The sequence below is a fragment of the Eutrigla gurnardus genome, assembly GCF_963514095.1.
Source record: "Eutrigla gurnardus genome assembly, chromosome: 24".
In the NCBI taxonomy this organism is placed as follows: Eukaryota; Metazoa; Chordata; class Actinopteri; order Perciformes; family Triglidae; genus Eutrigla; species Eutrigla gurnardus.
The window spans coordinates 9,267,986-9,293,780 of record NC_139935.1 but is presented as its reverse complement, the minus strand read 5'-3'; the positions used below and the strand labels follow the sequence as shown (position 1 = coordinate 9,293,780).

Below are 25,795 nucleotides of genomic sequence, written 5' to 3'. Positions count from 1 at the left end.
TTGAAACTTTGTTAATATTCTCAGAACCTGATTTGTCTAAATAGCTTCCATGTTCCAACACAACACCATAACTCACCTGCAAAAGGTCAGAACTCACTCAAAACATTGAAGTCGTGCTTCAAAACAAAGTTAGTGTCTCATATAAAAAGTCTCTGCCCTCCAAATGAAAAGTTCCTTTGACCTCATGGAAACAATGGTGGTCAGAATGTTTAGATGTTTTTCAGGACGGCAGTGGAGCCTGGAAATGTTCCTTATATCCACATTTCAGGTTTGTCCTATTTCTTTAGTTGACCCTGAATGTTTCCTCTACTAGAATGTTCTGTTTAACCAGTGAACTGAACACTAAACTGAATACTATCCACATGCTGATTTCATCAGTACAAGTTTCTTTTACAGTATTACACACTGCACTCACGTTTCCATGGAAACGGTTACAGTTGCCCTGTTCATGATGTACCTGAGCAGGTTCCTCCATGTTCAGACATTGTGGTTATTCTGTTGTAGTCCAGCTCTATAAATATGTTTGGTAACAGCCGTACTCATGAATAGCACCTGTCAGCTGACTGGAGATGACGTGTGATTGGTTGATGTAAGATGGGACAAACTCCTCATTGGTTAGTGAAGTTCAAGTTTCTCCTGACAGACAATTTACCAGTTTAGTGGACGTTAGAAAATACTCCATAGTACATAATGATATTCATGGTATATATGCTGACACATTTAGACAGTTGAATGGACTATTGTACATGTGATGACTCACACCATGAAAGAATTCATACATGTTTTGAAGAGAACAACTATTCAACTGAGAAGCAACATAATCAGTTTTGATCAGCAAGATATGTTCAATCATTAATTGTGCAAATTGTAGATAATTGTACTCATTTGCATATATGTGCTAAAACATTTGCAATTTGTTTAAAAGAATGAGAAATGATAATCTGTTGTGAAGCAGTGGCCAGTGGTTTGGAGGTTTACACATGTTGTTTAGAAAATATTCATTATCTTTTGAGAATTGTGGCAAAGCAATTGAGAAAAACTGTAAATGATGAACTGATGGTGGAATTGTTTTGAGTCCAGTTTGAATCACTGAATAGTTTCATGACATCTTTTTCTCTGGTGTCTGGTGTCTTTTCTCTCTCTCTATTTGATCTTCTATCATCTCTCCAGACTCTGTCAGGCTGCTGAATGGGACTAGTCTGTGCTCAGGCAGACTGGAGGTGAAGTCCAACCAGTCCAACCAGTGGTGGTCCTCAGTGTGTGAAGCTGACTTTGACCAGCAGGATGCAGAGGTGGTCTGTAGGGAGCTTGGCTGTGGGGCTCCTTCAGTCCTCCAGGGGGCGCTCTATGGAGACGTGGGGGCTCCAACGTGGACCAAAGAGTTCCAGTGTGGAGGCCATGAGTCTGCTCTCCTGGACTGTAGAAGCTCAGGCTCAGATAGAAACACCTGCTCACCTGGCAAAGCTGTTGGACTCACCTGCTCAGGTAGAAGAGGAGCTGCAGCTTTGATCTGGTTCATTTCTGTTCTCATCAAACTCACTTTGCTCTTTGACTGACGACTCTCTTCTTTCTGTTCAGAGCCTGATGATGTCAGGTTGGTGGGAGGAGCCAGTCGCTGTGCTGGAAGACTGGAGGTGAGACAGGGAGACTGGAGACCAGTGGATGGCTATGTCTGGACCCTGAAGGAAGCAGCTGTTGTCTGTAGAGAGCTGGACTGTGGCTCTGCTGTTTCTGTAGTAGAGAGAGAGGAGTCCACATTCAGACCTGTGTGGGGGATCAGATCTGACTGTGTTCATTCTGGATCCACTCTGAGGGAGTGTGCAACATCAGTCTCCTCTTCCTCCATCCTGAATCTCACCTGCTCAGGTAAGCCCCTCAGTGACATCATCTATGACATCATCTATGACTGTTGTTTTCAAACTGGGGCGTGCCCCATATATTTTGACAATGAAAATGTAATCAACTGTAATATGCGGAATTTCATTGAATTCATAAAAGTCTTTGTTTTCTCTAATATATATATATATAACATTATAAGCGTTTGTCGAAAGAAAAGAGAAAAAACACGTTGAGAGTCTCTCCTGTGTTTTAGTGTAATTAACAGACTGTTTCACAGAGGGGCGGGGCTGACGCACACACACACACACACACACACACACAGTGATTGATAGTCATGTCGAAGATGTTTATGATAAGTTTTTTCTGAGTTTTGTCATCAAATGACCCACAAGAATCCATGTGATGAGCAGCTCCAAACACAATCTGACGTTAGAAACACTGAGAAATGAACTGATTCACAACTGATAGTGAAACTTAAATAGCGGCGAGTGGATCGACAGACGCGCTGACTTCAGACACGGTGAAAGTCCATCAATGATTGCACAACATTTGCATATTTATGCACATGTTCATGGTCTCTGAATAACAAGGAATTATAATAAAACTACTAGAATGTTTTAGGGCTGTTGGAACGAACTTCTGGAACCGAATATAATTAGAATAGTAAACAAATCAGTACTATTGGAATGTATACATGTATGTAATGAAATGAGTATATGTTTTTTTAGAAACGTTTTTTAACACTAGGAAATCTCGTCCTCCTCGTCTTGGCCTGCCCACATAAACGGATGCTTTTGACACATGAAGTCTGATGAACAGTAAAGTTTTCTGAATCACAATCTCACCACAGAAACAGCGACAGCAGCGCGCACGCAGAAATAACGGCGCGGCAGCACTCCGTGAAATGAAACAAAGATATGGACGGAGCTCTAGAAGCGATGACGTCATGACAAAGATGCATGCAATGTGGTTGTTTTACTTTCTTCATTCTTACTTATCTAGAAAGCTGTCAGCTGTTGGTAATTCAACATATTCAACATATCTGCTGAATGCACCAAGATATCTGTATGAGAGAAACCTCCACGTGTGCTGCTTCAGGAGTCCTCTGGGCCGACCACCAAGCAGCCTGAAAGGACTCCTTCTTCAGCTCCACAGCTTTCTGAGCCGCTGGTTTCCACCAGCAGGTTCTTTGGTTGCCACCATAGCAGGCACCAAAAGTGGCCACAACTCTGAGCAGCTCAGTCGGGGGCTCGTCAGTATCTCCACCCCCACGTGGAGTCCTTCACCCTGAACACCTCCTTACAGGGCTCCAGACTAACTTTATGCATTGGTTGCACTGGTGAGCCTAACTTTTTTTTTTAGGTGCACCAGCACAAAATTCAGGTGCACCCACATTTTTCATTGCGTCGCCTTTAACACCAAAAGGTCACCTTTTCATCGCTCTCCTTTTACATAATGACGCCCCCTTATGGCCTAGGTCAGGGGTCGGCAACCCGCGGCTCTAGAGCCGCATGCGGCTCTTTAACGCCGCCTAGTGGCTCCCTGGAGCTTTTTCAAAAATGTTTGAAAATGGAAAAAGATGGGGGAGAAAAATATATTTTTTGTTTCTACATTCAAACATTCTTAACGTTTTCCAATGCTGTAAAAATGTGTAGAATAAATATTCAATTTCAACATTTCTGTCAACGAATATTTACGTCATAGCCTGCGACACAGGTCTCTATCAGCAGGGCGGGATGCCAGGCAGGTGGCTGTTGTAAACAAACCGGCGGATGCGTGATGGGCTATGGATCCCAAAGGAAAAAGGAGAAAAATAACTGAGGAGAACAGAGGATTTAACGTTTCTTGGACCGAATCATTTGCATTCATTGCCAATGCGGAAGGATTGCCTGAATGTTTGCTCTGTAGCGAGAAGTTGTCCAATAACAAAAAGAGCAATGTGGAAAGACATTTTCAGGGAAAGCATGCCACATTTGCAGCCGAGTACCCAGTTGGGAGTGAGAGAAAAAGTGCGATTGCATTACTTCTGCAGAAATTAGAGGAGCGGAAAAATAGATTTAAGAAGTGGATTGCATCTCCAAACTCCACTACTGCTGCAAGTTTTGTTGCAGCCCGGGAGATAATAAAACGTGGCAAACCGTTCACAGATGGTGAGTACATGAAGGAGTCATTCATCAACGTGTCAGAACACCTATTTGCAGACTTCAAAAACAAAACCGAGATAATACAAAAAATTAAAGACATGCCTCTCTCCGCTAAGACAGTGAAGGAAAGGGCAATTAAAATGGCAGGCAACATCACCGATCAGCAAATCAAGGACATTAATTCAGCGCCAGCATACTCAATTGCCTGTGATGAGTCCTGTGATGTGGTCGATATTGAACAGACTGCGCTTTTATGCAGGTATGTGAACGCAAATGGGCCGCAAGAAGAAATGATCCAATTAATACCACTGAAAGGCCAAACACGGGGGGAAGACACATGTGAGGCTGTGCTGAAGTGTTTAAATGACAATGGGATAAACACCAACCACCTGATTTCAGTGGCTACAGATGGGGCACCCAGCATGAGAGGATCAAAAAGGGGGTTTGTGACTTTGCTACAGAAAGCATTGGATCGAAATCTGCTTGCATTCCACTGCATCTTGCATCAAGAGGCACTGTGTGCACAAACATTCCCATCGGAGTGTATGGCGGTGATGAACCTCGTGATCGAGATGGTGAACAAGATAATTGCAAAAGCATTGAACCACCGTCAGTTCCGTGCATTGCTTGGTGAAGTTGACAGCGAATATTCCGATCTCCTGCTACACAACAAAGTCCGATGGCTGTCCAGGGGTGAGGTTTTGCGCCGCTTTGTCGCTTGTTTAGAGCACGTGAAAACATTCCTGAAAAGCAAAGACCTGAACTATCCGCAACTTGAAGATACTGAGTGGCTCGAAAAATTGCACTTTATGGTGGATATGACAAGCCACCTGAACAAGTTGAATGAAAGTCTGCAGGGGCGGGGAAACACTGCACTGCAAATGCTGGAAGCTATTCTATCATTCGAGCGCAAGCTGACTGTCTTTGCCAGAGATGTACAGCGAGGCACGTTCTCCCACTTCCCCTCCCTGAGAGAACTCAAAGAAGCCCATCACGATCACACACTCAACGGTGATTATTTGCAAGGTGCAATCGTTGATATGCAAACTGCATTTGGGAACAGATTTTGCGAGTTCCGAAAGGAAAAAATGACACTGTCTTTCCCTGTCACACCCCTGGAGATTGACCCGTCCTTGTTGAGCACATTCCCAGGAGTAAATCAAGCTGACCTTGAGATGGAAATGGCTGATATTGCCGACAAAGATTTATGGGTGTCCAAATTCAAACGTCTGACAGCCGAGATTGAAGACGTCACTCGCCAGAAAGCCCAGCTTGCCCACAGCCACAAATGGAGCGAAATTGAAAGCCTCCCAAGACCCGAGAAACTTGTCTATGACACATGGAATGCTCTTCCTGACAGTTATAACAACATGAAGACATATGCATTTGCAGTATTATCCATCTTTGGATCAACATACCTGTGCGAGCAGATATTCTCAAACATGAACTACATCAAATCAAAATATCGCACCCGCCTCACAGATGAGAGCTTGCAGTCCTGCGTCAAGATTAAAGTTACATCTTACATGCCAGATGTTGAGAAGCTGACCAGTGATGCCCGAAAACAGAAGTCACATTAAATGGGTAAGAACACAATCCTGTCATAGGCACATATTTAGTAACAAAGTGGCTGTTTTTTAAAGTGATATCTGATTATATATTTGGAATGACACTTAGGGATATTATTGTGTTTTGTTGCTCAGGTCCGAGGATAGCTGCGTTGGTTGCGTGTCAAAAGAGAAGAGGATGCTGCTTCGTTTTACCCTTGCACTGACCTGCATTTGCACAGGCGTCAAACTTGAACTGTAGCTATTCATTAGATTTTATATACTTTACCTTTTCAAAAGGCTGATGTTTTATTTTTATAAATTCATGTTGCGTTTTATTGCACTCTGTTGCCCAGTTAAGGGGCACGTTATGCACGTCCCATTTTGTTGCTGTTTTTTCGAAGATAAAAACGACATCAAAAATCTGATTTCTTTATTGCACAGACGTCAAACTTGAACTATTTGATTTTATATACTTCAAAAGGCTGATGTTTTATTTTTATAAATGCAGGCTGTGTTTTATTGCACTGTTGCCCAGATAAGGGGCACGTTATGCTGTTTTTTTTTTTTTTTTGAATCCTCAAGATAAAAACATAAAAAATGTGATGTCTTTATTGCATTTCTTTAATTTCATCAAAGCAATGAAGCAATGAAGCAACAGAGTAGTCACGTGGTGAGTCATTCTCTACAGAATGCACTGCAGGAAAAATAAACATTTAATCATGAAGGCTCATTATGTATTTGTAGTTAATTTAGTCATTTTGATAAGCTAATATAGCTACTATAGATACATACAGCATGCGTTGCCTTCATTATAAGGGTTATATAAGGCTTTTAATTTTTTGCGGCTCCAGACATATTTGTTTTTGTTTTTTTTGGTCCAATATGGCTCTTTCAACATTTTGGGTTGCCGACCCCTGGCCTAGGTTAACTGCAGCAGCATCAGCACCCAGAGCACCCGTTTTCTCCAGCCAATCTGCACACTGATGCCCAAACGCAGCAAATGCTTGCTTTGTGGCAGCATAAATTCCTCAAGAATAAAAAGATCCTACAGGTCACTAGCCTATAGATTGCAAATGGAAAACTGTTTATGTGATCTTAGCCTAGCCTACTTATATTTTTACTTAGGCTATTCATTTTAATAATATTAGGAATAGGCTACTATACAATTTCCTATTCATGATCTCTCATGCTGTAATGTGGGCCTTCAAACACTGTGCGTGTCCATGCTCCACCCGACATGTCCAATTAACATGTTGACCGGCCTCCCTTTATGCAAAATGTGGCAGTAGATAATAACGCACTCCTTCATAGAGACTCTTCCACAAACGCACTATTACCGGCCATATTCTGACCGCAGTCCCGACAATAAATGCAGTGCATTGAGTCCCTTTCTTCATCGTACATCAGCCAGGGGAATTGCTTCAACCAGTCCTGTCTGAAGGCATATTTTTGGGCTTTTTAATTAATTAATTAATTGTCTTGGGGCCAGGCTTTCTGCCTCTCTTCATTTTCAAAGAAAAGTACGGGCTCAGCTCGCTCACATTTTTCGAACTGACACAATTTACAGCAGTGAAAAGGACCACAGCCAATCAGAGGCAAGGACCCGCCCGAGCTCTGTCTCTTATTGGTTTAGACCACGTTTCTAAACACAGCTTTATTCTCAGGAAGATAAGAGAGAATCCAAAGCTGTAACTTCTCTGTGTGGAGAGCAACGTTTGTGGAGTCTCTGAGCAGAAGGAACAGAATAGAGGATCTGCAGATGATGATGTGTTTCTGCTTGAAAACATATTGAAAGTGTTGAACAATGGATAACAGTTGTTAGAGTGTATTCATGTAAATGTGATGTAACACTGCTGCAGGCTGTGGTGTTCTAAACATGTGTTCTGGTGTTACAGTTTATTTCAATTTCTTTGGCTCATCTCTTGAAACTTTGTTAATATTCTCAGAACCTGATTTGTCTAAATAGCTTCCATGTTCCAACACAACACCATAACTCACCTGCAAAAGGTCAGAACTCACTCAAAACATTGAAGTCGTGCTTCAAAACAAAGTTAGTGTCTCATATAAAAAGTCTCTGCCCTCCAAATGAAAAGTTCCTTTGACCTCATGGAAACAATGGTGGTCAGAATGTTTAGATGTTTTTCAGGACGGCAGTGGAGCCTGGAAATGTTCCTTATATCCACATTTCAGGTTTGTCCTATTTCTTTAGTTGACCCTGAATGTTTCCTCTACTAGAATGTTCTGTTTAACCAGTGAACTGAACACTAAACTGAATACTATCCACATGCTGATTTCATCAGTACAAGTTTCTTTTACAGTATTACACACTGCACTCACGTTTCCATGGAAACGGTTACAGTTGCCCTGTTCATGATGTACCTGAGCAGGTTCCTCCATGTTCAGACATTGTGGTTATTCTGTTGTAGTCCAGCTCTATAAATATGTTTGGTAACAGCCGTACTCATGAATAGCACCTGTCAGCTGACTGGAGATGACGTGTGATTGGTTGATGTAAGATGGGACAAACTCCTCATTGGTTAGTGAAGTTCAAGTTTCTCCTGACAGACAATTTACCAGTTTAGTGGACGTTAGAAAATACTCCATAGTACATAATGATATTCATGGTATATATGCTGACACATTTAGACAGTTGAATGGACTATTGTACATGTGATGACTCACACCATGAAATAATTCATACATGTTTTGAAGAGAACAACTATTCAACTGAGAAACAACATATTCAGTTTTGATCAGCAAGATATGTTCAATCATTAATTGTGCAAATTGTAGATAATTGTACTCATTTGCATATATGTGCTAAAATATTTGCAATTTGTCTAAAAGAATGAGAAATGATAATCTGTTGTGAAGCAGTGGCCAGTGGTTTGGAGGTTTACACATGTTGTTTAAAAAATATTCATTATCTTTTGAGAATTGTGGCAAAGCAGTTGAGAAAAACAGTAAATGATGAACTGATGGTGGAATTGTTTTGAGTCCAGTTTGAATCACTGAATAGTTTCATGACATCTTTTTCTCTGGTGTCTGGTGTCTTTTCTCTCTCTCTATTTGATCTTCTATCATCTCTCCAGACTCTGTCAGGCTGCTGAATGGGACTAGTCGGTGCTCAGGCAGACTGGAGGTGAAGTCCAACCAGTCCAACCAGTGGTGGTCCTCAGTGTGTGAAGCTGACTTTGACCAGCAGGATGCAGAGGTGGTCTGTAGGGAGCTTGGCTGTGGGGCTCCTTCAGTCCTCCAGGGGGCGCTCTATGGAGACGTGGGGGCTCCAACGTGGACCAAAGAGTTCCAGTGTGGAGGCCATGAGTCTGCTCTCCTGGACTGTAGAAGCTCAGGCTCAGATAGAAACACCTGCTCACCTGGCAAAGCTGTTGGACTCACCTGCTCAGGTAGAAGAGGAGCTGCAGCTTTGATCTGGTTCATTTCTGTTCTCATCAAACTCACTTTGCTCTTTGACTGACGACTCTCTTCTTTCTGTTCAGAGCCTGATGATGTCAGGTTGGTGGGAGGAGCCAGTCGCTGTGCTGGAACACTGGAGATGAGACAGCAGGGAGACTGGAGACCAGTGTTTGACTATGTCTGGACCCTGAAGGAAGCAGCTGTTGCCTGTAGAGAGCTGGACTGTGGCTCTGCTGTTTCTGGAGGACGGAGAAAGGAGTCCTCATACAGACCTGTGTGGAGGATCAGGTCTAACTGTGTTCATTCTGGATCCACTCTGAGGGAGTGTGCAAGATCAGACTACTCTTCCTCCATCCTGAATCTCAACTGCTCAGGTAAGCCCCTCAGAGACATCATCTATGACATCATCTATGACAGCAGTGTTCCCAGTATGTTCCTTCCTCTGTCCCAGTGACAGTCAGTGGTTTCCACTGGACTGAACTGTAAAGTTCTCCAGGACAATGACGTCCTAGAATGTAGAGAAGTGGGCTGGTTTCTGGAAGCTTCAGACCCTCCATAGACTGCTGAGCTTCACCTGGCAGGACACACCTGTCTGTCAGACCTGTGACATCACTTCCTGTTTTGAGGGTCCATCTTGTTGAACGGAGGGTAAATGTGACCTTTCATCTCTCGTCCCTCATTTCCATCTAAAGTCTTACCAAACTCCTTCCAGTAGAGAACTACAAACAGGAAGTAGGACCATATAACAGCTGTGCTCAGGTCATTTCACTGGCTTCCAGTCCATTTTAGACTTGATTTGTTCATGTTAATGGTGTTTTTAAGACCCTACATGGTCTTGGACCCCAGTATCTCTCTGACAGGCTTGTGAGGTACCAAGCAGCCAGACCTCTCAGGTGGTCTAGAACAGGCCGTCTGGTTATTCCCCGGCTCTCCAGGAAAACTGGTGAAAGTGCCTTTAGCTTTTCATCATGGTGGGTGAGCCCCGATGCTGTTGTCCTTTAAAACTAAACTGGAAACATTCCTTTCTAGCGGCACCGTCCAGGGGCTCGTTCAAGAAAGCAGGCTCAACCAACTCTGAACTCAACCCTGAGCCGACCAACTCTGAGTTTTCGGTTCCAGAACAGCTGTTCTGAATTAGTTCAGTCAACTCTGAAGATGTAAACTCTGAGTTACACGCGTGCCTGCCGACTCTATAAAGCCATCATCAATGGAGCTCCGATACTACGATTCACCATGGCAACCGGGAGAGAGTTAGGGATATTACTGAGTGTTTATGTAGAAAACGAGGTCATCCTTGGAAAGCGGAGCAACGTAACCGCATCAAAATGGAGACATTTTGCGTGGCAGATAATCACTGCCTGACTTAATGTGTATTAGGGATCGACCGATATGGATTTTTTAGGGCCGATGCCGATACCGATTTTCTGATCATCAGTCTTGGCCGATGACCGATACGGCCTGCCGATTTTCTTGAGCCGTTATTTGGAGCCAATACTACTTTTGCTCCCTCAATTAACATGTTAAAAATGACACTGATAACAAATATTACGAGTCTCAATTTAAAAAGGAATATTTATTGAACTTAAAAAAGGTGAGGTAGAACAAGTAAAGTGCTGAAAAAGTGTCAGCCAGTGCTGCAGGAGTCGTCTCGCTGAAATGCTGCCACACTGGATTGGTTTTCTGAGTCTCTGACATTTCTTTAAAAAGAATCAACAAAAGCACATATCAGTGTCAATCTCTGGTGCAATCATCTTACATTCATATCACCCACATTATGGTTAACATATGGTTAACTTTGCAGGGGGAAAGGCTTCCACATCTACAACACAGTCTTGATGCATTGCTTGCTGACATATTATGAAACAGATATAATCAGATCACTAAATGACTTTTGTTTTGTCAACACATTTTAACAATTTACGAAAACAATAAACCTGAAAATAGCCATCGAAATAAAATGCTTGATTTGTAAGTTAAGACTGCCATCAACAAAGTATAAAAACATTCTCTCAGAGTTAAAGCTCTCCTTCAGTCAGCTCATATATGGCTGTGAGACGTGTGCATGCGCGCGCGTCATCGAGTGGGACACGGACACGCACCCCTCCCCTCTGTGCTCCTCCGAGCTCGTATCGTTCTCCCCTCGCAGCCTCCCACCTCCCTCTTATCTTACGAAAATAGTTCACCGAAACGTGTTTATAATAAATAAATAAGCTATGCAGTTGCTGAATCTGTCTTTATTTTAGATCGACAACGCTCAGTTTAAAAGATTATCGAGAGCTCGCCGCGACGGCATACACGGCTTCTCACATAGACAATGAATGGGAACGTCACGCTCCGGTAAAAGTAAACAGGACGGCGTTTAGTTTCCCGGTGTGTCCGGGACTTCCACAACATGTACAAAGCAGTAATAGTGTTTATTACGGCCATGAATGATGGCACGGTGTAAATGCAGCAGGTGCCGGTCGGATTTCTCTCTCACCCCGACTGCAGTACGTCCCCGATCCTAAACTACTTGCCGATCACTCACCAACCCCCCCTCCCCTCCTCCCCGCTGACGCCGCAGCCTCAGCCAAAATCCCACTCTTAACTCACTAAAACACTTGAGAGCCCTGGTTTTATCATAGTTTCAAGCAAAACGGAGCAATGTTTTTGACATTGAGTGTTTCCACTTTCAAAGCACAAGGCAACATTTCAGCTCAGCTAAACAGTTAAAGAAAGTTTAAAACTCACCTTTGTTTTGAAGACCATGCTCTCACTACTGCTATCACGACTGGGTGACGACAGTTGTATGGACTCAAAAGCACGACTAGATACAGCACGGATGAAGTAATAAAGTCTTTACTTAAAACAGGTTCGGTACACAGGAGGTCAGTCAGCGGAGGCAAACAAATCCGGCAGGGGTTAGGCAGAGACAGGGTCGAGGGAAAACAGGCAGAAGTTAAAAACCGTCAAACACTAGAAACTCTGAGGAAAAGGCTGGAACGCTTAGCACGGGGACAAAAGACGAACTGGCAACGGACAGGGAAAACACAGGGACTATATATGCACAGAGGGGAGGTAATGGGAAACAGGTGAAGGTAATCAGGGCGGGGGAAGTCAATCACAGAGGGAGGAGAAACCACAAGGGCAGGGAGAGAGGATCTGAAACGAGAGGAAAGGTGAATACTCCAAAATAACAGACAGAGACAAAAACTACAACATAGAGTGAGACATGACAACTGCAGGGAGGGGAATGTCCAGGCTTGTGTCAGCGCTACCAAGCAACACGCAGCTGCCTGCGGCGCCTGATTGTAAATGCCGGTAAAAACGATCGGCCAAAACAGCAGTCCGAATCGGCCGATACCGATACGTTCAAAAAACGTCAAAATCGGCCGATAATATCGGTTGATCCCTAATGTGTATAAATGAATGAAACAGTCGATTGATCTAAAGGTGATACGTCTTTACTTACAGTCCCACAGCGTGACACTGGTGTAACAGTTAGCAACGCTGCCTACGGTTCAGGCGACAGAGGTTCAACTCCCGTGGTTCACAAAGTAGCGCAATGAGCAAACAATCATTTTCATATCGGTGTAATCCCCCCAGGCACAAAAAGAAAGTGGCTGCAGCTGAAAATTAAGCATAAGAATATTGCACAAATATGTAGACTAAGGCATATGATTTTAATCATATTTCACATATTAAACAGTAAATATAAGCAGCTATTTCAACAAAGAAATGTCCTTTTTCAGAAAACTCCCGTTCGCAAAAAATCTAGAGCTCTGCAAAGAATCTGGATTATGTCCGTGATATGAAATGTTGAAAATGTTGGAGAATATTGTTTAGATATGTGATCGGTAGGAAAAACGGTAATTTTCTTCTAAGTAATCAAAATCCTCTCCCGACGTAAAGCTGCTAGAATCCCTTTTATTTCCATATCGATGGTTGACGAGGAAAGGACCGACATTGTTTTCAGTTGGTTCAGATTTCGGAAAAAGACAGACATGTAGGAGAAACTCAGGGTTTGTTGAAGCAAACCTGCCAGCGAGCAGGTTAGGTTCACAGAGTTGGTTACTATGGTAACTGACCTAAAGGTTGAGTTCACTCTCTTTCTGGAACGGAAAACTCAGAGTTTCCCTCTTCTCAGGGTTAACAAACTCAGAGTTTCAGGAAAACCTGCTTTCTGGACCGAGCCCCAGGAGTCTGGTTGAAGGTCTGGATTATTACTTTTATTGTGTTCTTTCTTTTTATTGGTTTTAACCTGCATGTCACCTGTTGCTTTTACTATTCTTTATTTATCCTTTAGCTTTTTATTGACTTGTCTTATAGATTCTAACTAGTTGGTTGCTTCTTTTCATGTATTTTTACTCCTACTTTTTAAAGGTTTTGATTCAAATGAATCATTTAACACATCTGGTGCTTTTATGCAAGGACCTACAGACACCCTGTGCTCAAAGAAAATATCGTCAGTAATTATGAGACATGGGATGGCTCTAATTAATTTCTTGACCTGAACCTTTAGCCAGGCCCAGCTCCATCTGCACCTCAGCCCTGACGCTAGCTGTGCTACATAGATAGCGTCTTCCTCTTTGAGCTCTCATTCTGGAAAAGAACTGTCCAGATTAAGGATCGACCGATATGGATTTTTTAGGGCCGATGCCGATACCGATTTTCTGATCATCAGTCTTGGCCGATGACCGATACGGCCTGCCAATTTTCTTGAGCCGATATTTGGAGCCAATATTACTTTTGCTCCCTCAATTTACATGTTAAAAATGACACTGATTACAAATATTACAAGTGTCAATTTAAGATGGAATATGTATTGAACTTAAAAAAGGTGAGGTAGAACAAGAACAAGTAGAACAATATTGAACAAATATTAACAGCAGGTGAGGTAGAACAAGTAAAGTGCTGAAAAAGTGTCAGCCAGTGCTGCAGGAGTCGTCTCGCTGAAATGCTGCCACACTGGATTGGTTCTCTGAGTCTCTGCCATTTCTTTAAAAAGAATCAACAAAAGCACATATCAGTGTCAATCTCTTGTGCAATCATCTTACATTAATATCACCCACATTATGTTTGCATCATATGAAAGGTGGATATGGTGAACTTTACAAGGGGAAAGGCTTCCACATCTACAACACAGTCTTGATGCATTGCTTGCTGACATATTATGAAACAGATATAATCAGATCACTAAATGACTTTTGTCAACACATTTTAATAATTTACGAAAACAATAAACCTGAAAGCCATCAAAATAAAATGCTCTATTTGTAATTTAAGACTGCCATGTTTTTTTTCTACACAAAATAAAATGAGCATGTCTTCGGCTACTAGGCAACACCTAGTATGCAGAGACAACACACTAATAATAATAGGTCTGAACGAAAATGCAAAAAAAAAAAAAGCTGCCAGCAACCTCAGAACATTAAGTAGCAGAGGAAAGTAACTTGATGTCAGATGCACATTAAACAACAGACTGTTTCTGTTCTAAACTGCACAACGTTAACATGGATACATATTCAACAAAGTATATAAACATTCTCTCAAAGGTAACGCTCTCCTTCAGTCAGCTCATATATGGCTGCGAGACGTGTGTCCCACGCATGCGCACACAAACACACCATGCACCCAACCTTCCCAATCTTACTTTATTTTACGAAAATAGTTCACCGAAACGTGTTTCTGAAAACATTTTAGGCGAGAAATAAGCTATGCAGTTGCTGAATCTGTCTTTATTTTAGATCGACAATGCTCAGTTTAAAAAAAAAGCTTGCGGGAGGCGCCGTCTCTCGAAACTCGCTGCGATGGCATTACAGGGCTTCTTACATAGACAATGAATGGAAACGTCCCGCTCCGGGAAAAACGATCAGCCAAAACATAATTTAACATTAAACAGCGTATTATATCGTTGGCAGATAACGAGACTTACCTCAAAGCCAGTATCATTGAAAAGTGACGAAGACGACGATGCCGTTATCTTGATGTTCCACCAAAGATATTTTATTGTGAAGGAGATCACACTCTGAAACGCCAATAGTCTCACTCCAGTCTATGTGAAATGATGCCAACGACCCCCCCCCCCCCACCTTTGGATCAACACGAATGACATATTTGGACTGAAAACGGTGAATTTTGCCCAAAAATATTCTATTCAATGCATTATGTAAAATAACATTCTGTTATATTAAAACATCAAAATATTGGTTGGAACAAGTCTGTCTTTCCCAAACTTTGGTTGTGACTTGTCCTTATCGTCCCGATGCAAACTTCCGCCCTCGTGCACACATCAAACTGTGCAGCTCTAATGTGATCATCACAGGTTAGCGGCTGCATGAGGACCATGAGGGAGAACATGGACGTCCCCACTATTCTGCAACAGCAGTGCTGTGTGAAGAGAGTGCAACAGATTTCTTTGTCACACGGCTGATATGGTGTTAACGTGGCACAGTTGGTGTCTCCCTGCCTTATTACGTGGAGCATCCACAGTTAGTGAAGTGTTGTGTTGTCTGCTTGTGGACCTCGGTGTCACAGTGGGACAGAGACCACATCAGCTTCACCCTTAAGCCACGAGGACACGGGAATGTGATGGAACATGGCTGCAGGCTGTGGTGTTGTAACCATGTGTTCTGGTGTTCATGATGAACTGATGGTGGAATTGTTTTGAGTCCAGTTTGAATCACTGAATAGTTTCATGACATCTTTTTCTCTGGTGTCTGGTGTCTTTTCTCTCTCTCTATTTGATCTTCTATCATCTCTCCAGACTCTGTCAGGCTGCTGAATGGGACTAGTCTGTGCTCAGGCAGACTGGAGGTGAAGTCCAACCAGTCCAACCAGTGGTGGTCCTCAGTGTGTGAAGCTGACTTTGACCAGCAGGATGCAGAGGTGGTCTGTAGGGAGCTTGGCTGTGGGGCTCCTTCAGTCCTCCAGGGGGCGCTCTATGGAGACGTGGGGGCTCCAACGTGGACCAAAGAGTTCCAGTGTGGAGGCCATGAGTCTGCTCTCCTGGACTGTAGAAGCTCAGGCTCAGATAGAAACACCTGCTCACCTGGCAAAGCTGTTGGACTCACCTGCTCAGGTAGAAGAGGAGCTGCAGCTTTGATCTGGTTCATTTCTGTTCTCATCAAACTCACTTTGCTCTTTGACTGACGACTCTCTTCTTTCTGTTCAGAGCCTGTCAGGTTGGTGGGAGGAGCCAGTCGCTGTGCTGGAACACTGGAGGTGAGACAGGGAGACTGGAGACCAGTGGTTGACATTGTCTGGACCCTGAAGGAAGCAGCTGTTGTCTGTAGAGAGCTGGACTGTGGCTCTGCTGTTTCTGTAGGACGGAGAAAGGAGTCCTCAAGAAGACCTGTGTGGAGGATCAGGTCTGACTGTGTTCATTCTGGATCCACTCTGAGGGAGTGTGCAACATCAGATTCCTCTTACTCCATCCTGGATCTCACCTGCTCAGGTAAGCCCCTCAGTGACATCATCTATGACATCATCTATGACAGCAGTGTTCCCAGTATGTTCCTTCCTCTGTCCCAGTGACAGTCAGTGGTTTCCACTGGACTGAACTGTAAAGTTCTCCAGGACAATGACGTCCTAGAATGTAGAGAAGTGGGCTGGTTTCTGGAAGCTTCAGACCCTCCATAGACTGCTGAGCTTCACCTGGCAGGACACACCTGTCTGTCTGTCTGTCTGTCTGTCTGTCTGTCTGTCAGACCTGTGACATCACTTCCTGTTTTCACAGTGTATCTTGATCTCATTCTAATGTTTAACGCTAGATCGTGGGCTGTAAGTCTCATGTTGTGCAATAAAAGTTTTCAAACATATCTTTTGTGTTTGATAATAATAATAACCATAATTATAATGACAATAATAAAGGTTATTTATAGCACTTATCAAAACAAGTAGTTACATCATGCTTTATGAGGCAGACATCAAGAGAGGAAAGGAGAGAATAAAATGCAACATACACACATTTCCAGATATTTATGAACAAATATGAATAAATCCAAATGAATTCTTAAAAAATATATCAATCTGAACGTGTTCACAAACTACAGGTAGCATCTAACAGGATGTAACTGTTTCTATAACTTCCTGTAACGTCTATGAAGGCTGCTGGAAAGTGTTGGACTGCACGGCAGCTTTTAGGCTCCGCCTCCTGCTGCTGCCGCCTGATCTCGTCTACTTTCCAGGCGAGGAGCAGTTCATCTCCAACGAGCCTCATGTGACCGTTCATCATCTCTCTGTCTTTACAGACCTGCTGCTGCAGCCAAACATCTCCATGTCCTCCTCCATGGACGGGGTCTCCGAGGCCCAGCAGCAGGGGTTTCAGGCGTTCAGGCGCTCCACCTTCATCGTCTTCTGCTCCGTCCAGCCACAGTACCCAGGAGGCTCCTTCCAGCTCACCTTCACCTCCTCCAACTCAGCACACAACTACACCCAGCCAGCTGTCAATCACACTGCCCACTTCCTGTTTCCTGCTGCAGAGCCCGCCCACCAGGGACGCTACAGCTGTGTTTATCACGCCCATGTTCTTTCTCATAACTTCTCCTATGAGAGCCGTCTGCTCTCTGTCACTGTCGTAGGTAAGATGACTGTTCAATTCCTGATTAGCATGACTGGAAGAAGTGAAATGTAATAATATTCTTTTAGATTTAGGTTTAATCCCACAGACACAAAAAGAATGTGGCTGCAGCTGAAAATGAAGCAGAAGAATATTGTGCAAACAGGCAGCCTAAGACATATGGTTTTAATCTGATGCCAGATTGCCAGTCTGCCCATGCTCGGCAATAAACTCCTTTCTGATTCTGATTCTGAACATCGTGTCCCGACGTCAGGCTGCTCCAATCAATGTGCTTCCATATCTATTAGGTGGAAGTTTAGGTTCACTGTCTTTGTGGAACAGAGGACCCAGAGTGTCCCTCTTCTCAGGCTTAACAAACTCAGAGTTTAACTAAACCTGCTTTCTGGAATCCAGCCCTGATCTAGTGAACAAAGTGAAACCAGGTCTGTAAATGGTGACAGCAAACAATGGACTGGAGGACAGAATGCCAGGTCCCTAGTTTGTGTTGAATGGCAGCTGTTGGAGTCATGATGAGTCATGTGATGACTGTCCATGTGTTTGATCATCAGATCTGAGACCTGTCATCATCAGATTGGTCACCGTGCCGCTGATTCTGCTGTCGGCGCAGGTCGGCCTTTACTTCTACTGTAAGGTACTGACACATGTCTGTTGTTGAGAGCACTGACTCAGTCTGTGTTCATTGACCTGGAGAGAGGAGCCATGCAGGAAGTCACATGTCTGTGTGCTGTCACGTCTCTCCAGGCCAGCAGGGGGCAGAAGCCGGGCAGACGGGAGGACGTGGAGCCGGATTACTACAACCTGGGCGTTGGTGCAGCTGAAGGAGGGCCGACTGAACAGGAAGGAGCTCGGGGAGCAGAGTAGCACCTCCAAGGAGCTCCTCTCACATCCACATGGGTTTCTAACACACCGACACCAGCTCATGTTCATACGCATGTTCCTCTGGAAATATGACTCATCACATTTCTACTATATTGTTATTACTCTGGACATGAAAAGATGTCCATGTTGAAGTGGGGGGTTTGGAGCTAGGTGCTATCTCTGAAGCGTGAGGATCTGCTGGTGATGCTTCTGTACCTCTTCCCTGATGGTAAAAGAGTGAACAGGTGATGTGCTGGGTGGGAGGGGTCAGTTGGGAGCTGTTCTACTTCACCCTGGTAAGCACCCTGCCGCTTTCCTGATGTTTTGATGGTGGAGCAGCCTTCTGATATCATGCTCTGAGATTGAAAAGGGTGGACCAGCCAACCTAGGGTGGGGAGACTGAGAGAGCTGGTCTGAGCTTCACTGGACTCCAATCTACAGTAGAAATGACAAAATTACAATCCCATCTCCACATTAATAACCTGTTTGAGCCCCTCCAGTCTGGTGTTCTCCACTGGCTTCCCATCTAGAAGGCACTCCACCATCTGGCCCCCCCTCATTTCCCTGACCTCACCCCCCCCCCTACCAACCCTTGTGTGCCCTCAGATCCACATCAGCCGGGCTCCTCTCCATCCACAAATCCAACCTCCGCAGCTTCGGGGCCAGAGCCTTCTCCAGGGCAGCTCCCAGGCTCTGGGACTCCCATCCCCAAACCATCGGTGATTCTGAGTCCCTCACCATATTCCAGTCCCGCCTCCAAACCCATCTTCTTTCTTTCATTGTTTTGTCTGATGGTCTGTTTATCTCTTGTCTGTAAAGCGTCTTTGGGTTCAGAAAAGCGTGATATAAATTGAATGTGTTATTATTATTATTATTATTAGAAATCCTTCAGCCTCTCAGGAAGGGGGGCTCACATGATGCTTGGTCTTGTAGTTAGTGATTGTGTGCCGGCCCTGCCAAACCCCCTTAAAGTCATGGACTTGGAGCTTGTTTTCAGGTGTGACTCTAGAAGTGGCTTCAGCTGTTTGAGCTGCCTTTTGAAGTTGCTATTTAAGGAGTTTGTATTGGTCTTTGTCGCCACATTGAAATGCAGCATTTGTCTCACTGCATAGGCGCCTTACTTCCTTGTTGAAGCGAGGCTTGTTGTTGCTATGGTAACAGGTTTCTTCATGGAGACGTGGTTGAAATCTCCCAGCACCAGGACTGCAGAGTCCTGTTGGAGGTCCCAGAGACTGTTTTCACACCGACTTCATCTGTTAGTCACATGTCATGACTTCACGTCAGCGCCCCCTTGTGGTTCACATGGCTCATTGTTGTTGTGAAGTCGATTTGGGCAGCAGGACACATTTAACTGAAGAGAATTACAATGAACAGCTTATTTTTGTGATGAACCAATTTTCATATTTCATAAGAATTCTGCTTCATTTTGTACATAAAGTGTTGACTTAATGTTGTACTTTATAAACAAGTATTTGATTTTGTATTTCAGGATTTTACTCTTATTAATCATTTTGCTTATTTCATAACAATTGTACTTGATTTTGCTATTTTTCATAAGTTTTGAGCTCATTTGACTTAGTTTAAGGAATGTTGTTGTTTATCGTGACTTTTTATTCATGACGATGTTTTATATGATGAGAAGAGAAAGCAAAAAGCAAAATGAAACAAAAATACCAAAAACTAACAAATATGAGGCCATGGGATGATCAGTAAATCCAAAAAATTTCAAAATAAAAGTCTGTATATAGAATAATGATGAAGCATCTGTCTCAGGGAGTTTGCTGATTTTTGTACTGAACAGATTTGATGAGAAATATGGTCATAACTAAGCAAACAATCTGAATAAACATAAGAAACATATGCAGCAGGTCGATGCAGTTGAAGTACAACATTGAAATCTTGACTTTGTATATTTGTTTTGGAATTACAATCGACCACAAATCTCTCATTCCATGTTTCTATGTTCCATTTTCTGCCTATATTTGACTTCTAGACTATTTCATGTGGTACGTTGTGGTTTTGAAGTGCTGTGATTTAGTTTTGGACACATTTAAGGAGTTTTGTTGGAGGAGCCTGAGATCTGTTCAGCGTGTTGGTTTGTTTGAGATTTGTGAAGACAGACTAAAGAGAAGACAGACTACGACGTGCCGTTCACTATTTATTCACAATTCTATCATGAAGTCAAAGCAAGAGCTCAAGGACTGTTTGTGTTTGGAAAATGCTGGTGCATGGCAGTGATAGTAGTCCCAGTGTTTGGACTTAAAACCAGATGCATGAATCACCCAGGTGTTCATGCGGATGGTAATCTATGGTCCAGTGAACTAGCAGTGCTAGCAGGCTCAGTGTAACGGTAAGGCTCACATCATCAACAGTGTTCCAGTCAATAGAACGGAGCAAAGCTCCCCATAGTACAAGAATAACATGGAACAGGGCTCTTAGTGGTGAAGTCCAACATGGAGGAATCCTCACATCCAACGACTGCTCCTCTGGAATCTTTGTGCAAATGTAAATAAAATATATTACATCATGTGATGTATCTGTCTGTTTTTTCACGTGACACTCTCTGAAATGAACGGCTACATGTTGACACATTTAGCTCTTAACGGTTAAAAAAGTGGTGAGTATTTTAAAGTCACTTTTTACCATATTTACAGCAATATTTGTGAACTTTGTCATATTGTTTGTTGTTGTGTTCCAGCTGAGAGCAAACAGCTGACGAGTTGGCAGAGAGCATTCTGGGACCAAACAGTTCCTCCAATCAAAAGTCCAAAGTCTGTCTCCGTTTCCGATTGGTCTCTTTAATGTTGTAAAGAAATGTTTGACTCCAACGTGTCAAATCATTGTTCTCAATCACTTTGCCAGTTTTTAAATTCAAGTAGTTTCACATCATCATGTGATCAGTCTTGGACCACTTTGAGTGGAATCTATCATTTATAAATATAATATTAAGGAATAAATAATGGCAGTAATAAGATAAAAAGACACTGGTGATGGTGTTTTCAGTTTACTGAGATGGGGTCCGACTCCCTGTGGTGTCCTGCTTATTATTATTATAATTATTGTTATTATTGCTATATATACTGTCTAATATGTGTGCGATGGTCCACAGGACTGTAGTTGAAACAGTGATTGACTTTAGAATGATTCTGTATGGATCCGTCAGTCTGCACTTCATGTCAGCACAACCGTATGAAAGCATCCCATAAAGGTCACATGTTGCCATGACAACAACGGAGAAATGACCAGATGGGCAACATCTTGGGCCAAATGCCAATGTCCCCCCTAAGGTCTAAGACCTGAACCCTCAGGGACCTAACGTGAACGTGCATCAAAGTGCCTGAGTCCGTGAGGGGGGACGTCGGGATTGGGCCTTTGTTTCGATGCTAGCTAGCTACACAAGTAGCCGTTAAAGGAGTGGAACTGAACAACTCCACCCAAACACCACGGAGGCACACTGGCCAATCACAGCGCAGCAGGGTGAGCCTAGGCGGAAGTGGGCAAGGCCAAAACGTCCGTGCGGGAAATGGTGGCTCCAGGCCATAGTTTGTTGTCCGGAATGAGTAGCGGAGTGTTTTCTCCAACGTTTCACCGGACTGAATATGGAGAAGACAACATGGCGTCTGAAGCCGGTGGCCGCACGTATTCCTGTGAGGCCGAGGAGAGGACGTTCAGACTTGGCCTTGGACGCTAACAAACGGACCGAAAGCAGCGGAAGGTAAACAAGACGTTGTACTTCTCTGCGGGGTTCTTTCCGTTAACTCGTCACACGCTTCTATTAACGAAGGTTCAACACGTAGTGACGGAGAAACCGAAGCTTTCTGAACCACTGAATCAATACGAAACAATGTGTGGAAACGTTCTGTTTGGATCCAGTTAAATATGGCGACATCTGCTGGCCAATGTTTGACATTACATGGAACAAGTTCAAGATGCATAACAGTAAGGCCCTGTTCTGTATGTGTGACCTTGTTGATTTTGCTCTGCTGCTATGAACTTAGACGAGACCGGTTGGATGGACCACTGGACTTGTTTATTGCTGCAACTGAAACATGGGAACAACACACAACCAGCGTGTCAATGAAAGATGTCAGTCTGTTCCTCGAACCACAGCGTAACGTTACTCGCTTCTGCACAGTGATCGTATAGTGATAACATTTTTTAGCATACTTGAAAATAAAATATAAAACACAAAAGATCATAATGGCCTGCATTTGTAACGGGTTGTAAATAGTCTGTTAAAATGCCTGCATAAATGGGGACAGTGCCATCTGCTGGTGTCAATGTTGCATTGCGGCACAGGGTTAAAAAAAGTGACTTATGGGCAGTGTTGCCAGGTGTACGATAATAATCGTATTTGTACGATAATTTTGCCCTCTGTACGATGTACGATCAATAATCCCAAAAAAGACCAGAAATATGATAATTTCACCATTCCGTGAATGTGTGGGTGTAATTGGTTGTAATCAGCCTGTCGCAACTGTCTGTCGGAGTTTTTTTGTGAATCTGAAGGAATCTGTTTCACGATTAATCGTGCTTTTCTATATGTGAGCTACGAGTGACGTGTATGCGTTTGCCTCAGAACAACGGCCATGATTGGCTGAATAGTCCGCTGCGCCCGCCCCATGAGTGAGGGGAAAAAAAAATAAAAAAAATTAAGAAGAAGCAGAGCCAGTCTGGAAGAAGAAGCACTGAAAATGAGTGAACATGTTAGACGCTATTCAACACTAGAGTGACTACAGCGCATCAATAGACTTGTTATTTTGGTTATGACGGGTGTACGATAATTTCCTACAAAATACGATAATTTTATGTCTCTGGTACGATAATCCTACATTTCTCACCTGGCAACACTGCTTATGGGTAATCCACAGCAGAACGTGTGGAAACTGCTGCGGTAAGTCACATACTAAACGCTGCAGGGATAATTGCAAGCTAAAGTGCCATAAATACGGTGGCCCAGAGGTGTCAGGCCAAATACAAAAGCCACAACGGAAGTGTCCCACAACGGAAGTGACCTCAAACACATCTCATACTACATTTTTTTTTTTTTTTTTTTTTAACTTTAGTAACATCTTGTTCTCATCTTCTCTCACATAACTGAATCGATTTCGGTTCTAGCTCCCATTTAATGGACATTACTTATCAAAATATAAAGCATGATTAGTATTACACTTAATTAAATATTTCAAAATATTTTTTCAGTCAAACTACCATTGTCAAATGTTTTCCACGGTTTTTTATATATGCGCGCTCTCGCTTTCTTCCTCTTACCTGAGTAGCTGCTTTCACTCGCCATCATTTGCAACTATTAAGCGGCTTTTATCGATCATTAATGTTCATAGATTGTATTATTCCTCTGACCACGGAACACCAGCACCTTCACCGCGGAGACGACGGAGGAAATCGGCCGTCGGAGGAGCTACATTATTCACATACATGGAATTTGGATTTCCCTCTGAAGTAAGTAATATCACTTATCTGGTTTAAATAAGTTCTTCTATTATTTGATTATCAATAGACAGGCATATGCATGCATAAACAAAATCAACAGACATGTAGGTTAATATAAGCCGTTTTAATATCATGTATGAGTTTGGTGGGATAAAAAAAACAAGTAGTGGGCTATTAGTGAATCATTTATTAGACAAATAATCCATGTTATATATACAGGTTGCAATACGTGTATGATAAGAAATAAGTACTGTTCATCAACAAATTAACAGGAAAACATTCAGAATAAATGTAATATCTAGTGTTTTCTGTTACAGGTTGGTGCCAGAGGGCTGTACTGCAGGTCAATACTCATGTTCCCTCGCTGGGGGAGGGGATTTAAGGAAGGACCTCCGTCTTTCAAGGCGTTCCAAGGAGAACCTCGTCCACTGCTTACTAACAGAACATACCTTATATATAGTTTACGTAATTTCTCCGGCGGCTGAGGAAGTTTAAGGTCTCCCCCTCCATCCTGAGGACCTTCTACTCCGCAGCCATTGAGAGCATCCTCACAGGTTGTACCTCAGCCTGCTATGGAAGCTGCACTGCACGGGACCGAGCTGCATTGCAGAGGGTATCAAGGCATCCCTCACCACGCTGGAGGAAACGTACTGCAAGAGGGTGAGGCTGAGAGCCAGGAAAATCTCTTCTTTACCCTGCTGCAGTCGGGCAGACGTCAACGCTGCATAAAGGCCAGGACAGACACTGAGGAAGAGCTTTTTCCTGCAGGCAGTCAGACTTCTCAACCATGGACCAAATGTCCAGATCCCTGTGTTGCAGGAACATCATTATTGTTGAGGTTTTATTTGTGTTTATCAGTAGTGCAGTTTATAAGTAATACCACACGGTATAAGTTCTTACAGTCAAATGTTTCCTGTTAAATGTTTAAGGAATATATCTGATGATCTGTACAAATCTAAATAATAAATATCTGAATATATATCATTGTGGACTCATGTTTTAGGCCTGCAGGTCTATTTCCCTCCTGCTCTGGAGGAGAGACCCTGCTGCAGTGGTTGGCATCATGGCTGAGGAGATGGGGTGTAGTGGGGTAATAGCAGGTCTTTGCTCCATCACCTCATCCATGACAACAAACACTTCCAGTGTGCAGCAGTGACCTCTCCTCCCTCAGTGCTGACACTGTCAGTTCCTTTAAACAACATATACAAACACTTCTTGTAATCATTGTTTAGATCAACTATTCACCACTAGTCATATATTATAATATGTACTGTAATACTGTTCCACATGGGACCAACTTAATGGACTCTGATGTTTTAACACATTGTAGATATTACCCAGCACCGACTTTGCCTGATTATTAATAAGAAAGACAACTTCATCTGGTTTATTTTATGCTTAACATCAAGCATGTAGAGTTCAATACTTTAAACTGCTTCCAACTCACCTTGTATTTCTGCTTGAGGGTCTCCCACTTCTTCTTAGCTCATCCGGCTCCACCTTCCCTCCACCCCTGTTCTTTAAGAAACATCCTATATGAAGAACAGTACATAGAAAAGTGTTACAGCACATTGATGATTTCTTGCTGTTCAACAGAACGTTTCAGGTAGACATCTCAGGAGAGCAGGACATCTCCCATCTATATACGCTGGTGTTCAACCTTATATCATTGAGTAGCTAAATATGCACCAGTAGTACTTAAGCCCTGCATATGAGAATTATAACATTTAATACCACATTTTCTTAAATGAAGCCTCTCAGAGCAGCATTCCTCCTGCCGGTGAACTTCTCCTCATCGTTCCCTCCACCGGATGAGGCGCTCGGTGTCTGCATCCCTCCCTTTAACGAACAACGATGCACCGTGTTATTTACCACCGTTAGTAAATGTATAACCACGTTTTAACATAAGCACTATCTTTTTAGTTAACGTCGGTAAAAACGGCACATTTGCCGCTTCGGTTACGCTCGCTAACCTC

The 25,795-nt window shown here is 43.1% G+C and overlaps 1 protein-coding gene across 1 annotated transcript in view; it reads left to right on the top strand.

The window, feature by feature from the left end:
- LOC311010055 (scavenger receptor cysteine-rich domain-containing protein DMBT1-like) overlaps positions 1-25,795 on the top strand; it is a gene marked incomplete at both ends in the record, with an annotated part of 528,569 nt that overhangs the window by 135,349 nt on the left and 367,425 nt on the right. Inside the window, 4 exons of the mRNA XM_084004536.1 lie at positions 8,626-8,940; positions 9,034-9,324; positions 15,696-16,010; positions 16,104-16,385. Coding sequence (XP_083860662.1) covers positions 8,626-8,940; positions 9,034-9,324; positions 15,696-16,010; positions 16,104-16,385 — 1,203 coding nt within the window. The remainder of the gene's footprint in view (positions 1-8,625; positions 8,941-9,033; positions 9,325-15,695; positions 16,011-16,103; positions 16,386-25,795) is intronic.